The sequence below is a fragment of the Solanum dulcamara genome, chromosome 12, assembly GCF_947179165.1.
Source record: "Solanum dulcamara chromosome 12, daSolDulc1.2, whole genome shotgun sequence".
NCBI classification, from domain to species: Eukaryota; Viridiplantae; Streptophyta; class Magnoliopsida; order Solanales; family Solanaceae; genus Solanum; species Solanum dulcamara.
The window spans coordinates 3,373,357-3,379,888 of NC_077248.1; the positions used below are offsets into that span (position 1 = coordinate 3,373,357).

At 33.9% G+C, this 6,532-nt stretch overlaps 1 protein-coding gene across 1 annotated transcript; it reads left to right on the forward strand.

Moving 5' to 3' along the window:
• The first annotated feature begins 1,696 nt into the window (after positions 1-1,696).
• Positions 1,697-5,611, forward strand: LOC129875996 (nascent polypeptide-associated complex subunit alpha-like protein 1). Its single transcript, XM_055951272.1, has 4 exons — positions 1,697-1,841; positions 3,233-3,311; positions 4,815-4,942; positions 5,066-5,611. The coding sequence occupies exons 1-4, from the start codon at positions 1,782-1,784 to the stop codon at positions 5,396-5,398; spliced, it is 600 nt and encodes a 199-aa protein (XP_055807247.1). The 5' UTR covers positions 1,697-1,781; the 3' UTR covers positions 5,399-5,611.
• Positions 5,612-6,532: the final 921 nt, after the last annotated feature.

The following is a 6,532-nucleotide window of genomic DNA, read 5'->3' on the forward strand; positions in this document are numbered from 1 at the left end:
TACCATGTGTTTGACCATATAATTTGGGAGAAATATTTGACTTTTTCAAAAAAATATGACTTATACTCAGAAGTTCTAATAAATATTAAAATTACTCATAAATTTACATTATCATTTTATAATGAACATGTTCCCTTAAAAAAACCACTTTATAATATAATAGATAACAATCAACAACAAATAAAACAACAATATGGGCAAGAGAATTACAATAATCACATACTCAAACTTATAATTGATTCAGGATAAATTATAACCCATTAAAAATAAATTGTTCTTTTTAATGGAGTTGGTTGTAGATGGATATTAATAGATAATATAAAAAGTTTGGGATTAATTTTTATTTTTTTTAAAAAAAATTCAAACACTAAAATTTGGCTCAAATTCTATTTATTTCTAGAACACGAAAATTTGATATGTTTGCCAAATATATTTGTCAAGTAGTAATAAGTTATATGGCCAAACACTAGTTATCAAGTTTTTCTAAAAAAATTTTCAAATATATTTGTGGTCAAACAACCCCTTCACCATTTCGGTCAAAAACTTTAAAACCATAAAGGCATAATACATAAATATGCCCTTTAATTTAGTCTCTTTCACATTTATGCCCTCCAACTTTGGGTGTGCATAAGTAGACACGCATGTCATATGTGGCGCAATACACGTAATACACCACATAGGACATAAAATTATCATGTAGGATGCCACGTTGGACGAATGTGTCTATTTGTTCAAGTTTTTGATAGTTAAAGTGTCTACTGTGCATTAGTAAAGTTAGGGGCCATTTAGTTGCTTGTTAGGTTATGCAGGTATTAGTAATGCAGAGTTTAGTAATTTCTTTGGTGTTGATTTTTCTAGATTTTGATTTGCTATGTCGTGAAAAAAAATATTTCAATTTGTGCTTTCTGATAATTGCTCATTATTTGTGCTTTAATGTGAACAAATGTTTGCATTGTTGATGTTGCCCGTACTCCAATGGGTCTCCTTCCTCGTTGCCGGCGACAAAACTTGAAACAATAGCCATTCCGGGTAGGACTCTAGTTGTTTCGTAGTTATTTCATAATGAAAAACCCAATTGACTGGCAATAATAATTTCTAGATTTCTGTGGAGACCAAGAATGGTGTTTAATTTTCCTAATCTTTGCTAATATGATTTATGCATCTTCAATGATATCAGTAAGCTTGTATCTATTTTGAAGGTCTTGGTAAATAATTTTTCACTATTAAAATATCGAGGTGAAAGATTTAATAGTAAATTACCATTGATAAGGATAAATGTGTAATTTAATATTTTAATTTATTTATAACTAATACCCTTATAACTTATTCCACCTTCTACCCTGTATAAAATTATACATAGATTTTTTCATAAGTTATTTGAGTATTAGTTATGTAAAATTACAAAAATACAACCAAATATAGTATGAAATCAATATAAGAATAACTTTTATACAATATTTGGAAACATACCAACCAAGCATTATATAAATTTAAAACATGAAAATGAAATATGGTATAAAATTAATACATGAATAACTTTGCCCTTATACATCAACCAAACAGGCCCTTAGAGTTTATAGTTGTCAGCTGAAGTCAAGTTAAGAGTCATGTTTATGATCATAAATATAATCCAAGTCGGGTCGGGTCAGTGGATTGGCAAATGGTTGGGCTAGGTGTTCAGATCTCAAAGTAAAAAGGCTGCTTCTCGCCGTTTAGGGTTTTACAACTCTCTTTTCCCCCAAAACCAAATTCCTCCGTTTCTCACAAAAATTCTCTCAGCCATGACTGCTCAATCTCAAGAAGAGCTCCTAGCCGCTCATTTCGAACAACAGAAGCTAGAAGTAATCTTCCTTTTCTCCCTCCTCATGTACATATACTAGAGTTGTAGACGCAAAGTTTTGTTTTTTATATCTTTTTTCTGTTGATCTTATTGTTAGTTAGACTATTTTCGTGTTTTTAATGATCGTTTTTTGTTAAACTTGAGATAATTGTTTGATTATTAGTTTGGAAGATTCGCTTATTGCTTGAGATTTATCTCGTGTTTTGTAATATTGCATTTTTTACGCCAAATGGTTTGAGCTGAGGGTCTACGAGTTAGGGATAAGGTATGTGTACAATTTACCCTGGCCAGACCTCACTTGTGCTATTACACTTGATATGTTGTTGTTATTCTGAATGGTTGTGTTGCCACTGTCTAGGTTAAGTGACAAGCGAATTGGCAAGTTAATATTAGCAAAGATCTGCAATATACCTAAATGGTTGATATTAGTATTACTTTTGTAGTTTAGGGTTTATTCAATTTCTGTTACTTTTTATTGTAACCCGGTTACTGTGTAAGTTTGTTGTAGTTGCTGTGTTCCTTCTAAGAATGTTTTGTCATGCTTTCCTTAGTATTTTTTGTCACGGCTTCTTCACTCCCGTTAATTTTTTTTTCTTGAGCTGGGTGATTATCGAAAGTAGCCACTCTACCTTCCAAGCCCCACACTCCACTTGTGGATACACTGGGTTTGTTGTTGTCCATATTTTTCTAGTAAAAGTTTGAGCTTGTTCAGATGTTTCCGAGTGTTCTGGTTGCAATTGGCTAGGCAATTGTCTGTTTGCAACTTGAAAAATATAAAGATATGTAAAAAGATTAGTGATTCCCTGATTTTCTCTCAACATTTTGGATGGTCTTTCCAGTCGAAAGATTGAACGCCATTTTTTCAACATAGCTGCCAGCATACTCCTTTTTCTGGGTTGGAACCGGCAATGTGATTAAGCTTACACAGGCCGACCCCAATTTGTTTGGAGCTGGGATTAGCTGTTTTGTTATGTATTGGTATATTGAACTAGCTTTATGGGTATTACAACTTACAATTGCATTGGGAGGCTATTTAGTTTTCAGACATGGGAAAAGTATTGAAGATTTGGAAAACAACTACTACTTTGTCTGTCTACCATGGAGACACTAAATGGTGTTCTTCAGTGAAAGTTAGAATCTTCGTTATCAACAAAATGGAAGTTTGAATCTTTTGAGGTTACTAACACAATAAATAGGTAAAATTTATGAACAGAAGTGTAAAGATAGAAGGAAAATGGACAAAATTAAGCTTCTTTGGTCCACGTGTGGATGCTAAAAGTTATCAACAAATGTATTCTCAATGTTTGTCACAAAAGCAGCTTCTCCGAAGAGAGAACCAGTTATTTTGATCCTTGTGTAAGCTTATATAGTTTTTACTCACTTCTCTTGTAGTCTGAGGAACCAATCATCGAGGATGAAGATGATGACGACGACGACGATGACGATGAGAAAGATGATGATGACGCTGAAGGTAAGTGTACAACAATTATTGACAATTCTGAGTCCTGATTTGGTTTGTTATTATTCTGCCAGTTCATATTAGAATGGTATTGTTCAACTTATCAGTGCTAGCCACAGCTCTTGCATAAAATTCTGCACAAGCATTTTAGTGCCATTTTCTACTTCCAAGTATTTTTTGTATTCCCTCCTTGATTTTGTGAGACACACTTCGGTAGGCACGGGGATTAAGAAGTTGGTTTTACGTATAATTTGTTTCCGGAATAGGAAACTCTTACGTTCAGTGTTTGTAAAATTTGTCTGATTGGTTAGGTCATGGAAGGCTGTAAATTGTTTACCAAACTATACTACTTTAAGTTGTTAAGACTGATTAGTCTTTATTAGTTTTTTTGTAAGTTTGTCTTTGTCAAAAAGTATTGTTGCAAGTTTGTCAATGTTTTAGTTTATTCCCTATCTGGGAAGTGTCTCATATGAAATGCAATAGAGGTAGTGTTGATGTTTGCAATTGTTTATCACATTGATTTATAGTTACCACCTATGTATTCCGTGTTTTTTATTTTTCTCTTAGTTTGGTTTCTAGAGCTTGTTTTTGTTCTAATCTCTTGTAAGCTAAGTTAAGTACATTTATTTATCAAATAAAAGTTCTGTGAATTATTCATGGTCCTTTTAGTTTAACTCTTCCTGATTAGTTCCTGTCAGGCATTGATTTAGATTATGTCAGATGGACACGGCATCTTGTCTAGGACAACAAATACATTGAACCTTTTCATTCCAATCAGCAGACATGAAATAATTTGTCTATCCCTAACAATAGATAATATTTTGAGATACAACCTGATATTATTGCCTTCCAATTCAGTTGATAATCGAAAGGTTTGTTTCACTGTGAATATCTTTCCGAGATTTTGTGAACTTAACTGATAGCCTCCTAATCCCCCATATTTTGGATACAAGTGAGTTGAAGTTCATACCTTTTCATACTAAGTGTTATTTTTCCTCAGATATAGTCGTGCAACATTTCAAAGCTACGTACTTTGTAACAAATATCAATAAAATCCATTTTAGGTGTGATGTGATTTGATATATGTTATTTACATATTTGATAATTCATAAGTTTTAAATCTTATTAAATAAACACTGGTGTCGGATCATAAGTTCTAATTTCAGAGGATTGAAATAACCAACCTAAAAGGGTGAATATGTATCAGAAGATTGGCCCCAACGGGGTGCCTGTCTCCCTGTACCAAATGTCCACCGCAAAAATATGGTCAAGCTAAACCTATATAAAAGAGAATGTATCAGAAAACAGAAACTAACACAAGTCATCGTGGTTGCCTGAAAGGATTCCTGTAGTTTATAAAAAGGATTCTCGAGAATCAAGATTTAATCTTGATGTTGCATTTGTCTACATTGGAGTGCTGCATGTTTGTCTCTGTCCAGATGCATAGCAAGGCCGTGAGAGTTGCTTCTTCCCTGATTATTGTGGCAATACTTAAATGCTTATTGTTGTGGGCAGAACTTGGAGATGGTAGTGGCAGGTCGAAGCAGAGCAGGAGTGAGAAGAAGAGTCGAAAAGCTATGCTAAAGCTAGGAATGAAGCCAATCCCAGGTGTCAGCCGTGTAACTGTCAAGAAGAGCAAAAATGTAAGTTGACGTCATTATTTGCTCACTTCCCTTTTTCCTTTGTTTCTTTTTTAAATCTATTTAATTTGCCTACCTCGTAGTGAATAACTTTCTTCTGATTCCTTTTTTTTTTATTTCATTCAGATACTATTTGTCATCTCAAAACCAGATGTTTTCAAGAGCCCAAATTCAGACACATATGTCATATTTGGTGAAGCAAAGATTGAGGACTTGAGCTCACAATTGCAGTCTCAAGCTGCAGAGCAGTTTAAGGCACCTAATCTAAGCAACGTTATATCGAAGCCAGAACCATCGACTGTGGCTCAGGATGATGAGGATGTAGATGAGACTGGCGTAGAACCAAAGGATATAGAGCTGGTGATGACTCAAGCAGGAGTTTCCAGACCCAAAGCTGTCAAAGCTCTCAAGGCTGCAGATGGCGATATTGTCTCTGCTATCATGGAGCTTACAAACTAAGATGCTTTTCGAATCTTCTGAGGAGTGCTTTCTTTGAAAATGTTGAGGTCTTGTGAGCTTTCAAGGTTTTGAGTTGCTGCTCCTTTTTATCTGTGTCCTGTTTATCTTACCGTCTGTCTGTCGCTGTATACCTGATTGGATTGTCATGTAAGAGAGAAGGTTTAAACTCATGCTGCCGCCCCTTTCTGTCTTAACTAAGTCTTGTTTCTATTAGTCTTCCCGCCACGTTACTAGGCTGAGTTCTGCTTAGCCTTTCTGTTTTTTGAAATAGTCCAGGTAAAAAGTGTTCCTCGGACACTGCGTGGGAAATTGAAAAAGAAGTAACTTGTTAGATTTGAACGGATCGAAATATGTTAAATCAACATATGGGTTATTTTCCAATTATGTGCAAAGATCATTTGAGCTAAGATTAGTTGTATAATGCGTCCTTGACACAAACTTTTCTTCTTTCTACAGATTTTAGTAAGCAATTTTCAACCAAATGGTCCTAAACAAGTATGGATATGTTTTCCTCAGTGGAAACTTCACATTAAGTTGAAGCATTAGTGGAATCTTTACTTAAAATAATACATATATTTCCTTAGGATTTATACAAGTATTAATTATCTGGATTTTTAAATTGTAAACAAAACATTATATTAATTTTATACATAAATAACTATCAAAGATTATAACTTACCTCATAATCAACTACCAAACGTGATATAACTTGTATAAGATTTAATACTTGCATAACTCACTTCCAAACTAACTACTATACGATTCCTTAGTAAAGGAACTCTATTTCATTTCTCGCCCAACTAGAAAGGCCTTGATCGAGCAACTAGTAGTCCTATCTATCCACCTCTCCAGACACAACGTTTTGAGTACCTAGTGACCACATCTAATGAAATGTGATGTTTGAACATAAATCGGGTTCTTGTGAATGAGCAAAGCCATGTTTCTAGTCTTTGTACTGATCTGGTTGAGATGCTAAAATATCCATCAAAGCAACCAGAATTTAAGCTATTTGCTAAATATACAATATAACTCCATCTACATCTAATATCCTTCCTTATTGTTTTGTACCCAAGCCCAACCAAAGAAAAATGGGAAACATAAAAAGAAAAAAAACGAGAAACTATCTAATTATAC

Excerpts from the sequence above, each read along its gene's own strand:
- LOC129875996 (XM_055951272.1), top strand. The coding sequence starts at position 1,782 with ATGACTGCTCAATCTCAAGAAGAGCTCCTAGCCGCTCATTTCGAACAA. Across the intron at positions 3,312-4,814 it reads AGATGATGATGACGCTGAAG|AACTTGGAGATGGTAGTGGC; the intron begins GTAAGTGTACAA and ends TGTTGTGGGCAG. Across the intron at positions 4,943-5,065 it reads CTGTCAAGAAGAGCAAAAAT|ATACTATTTGTCATCTCAAA; the intron begins GTAAGTTGACGT and ends TATTTCATTCAG.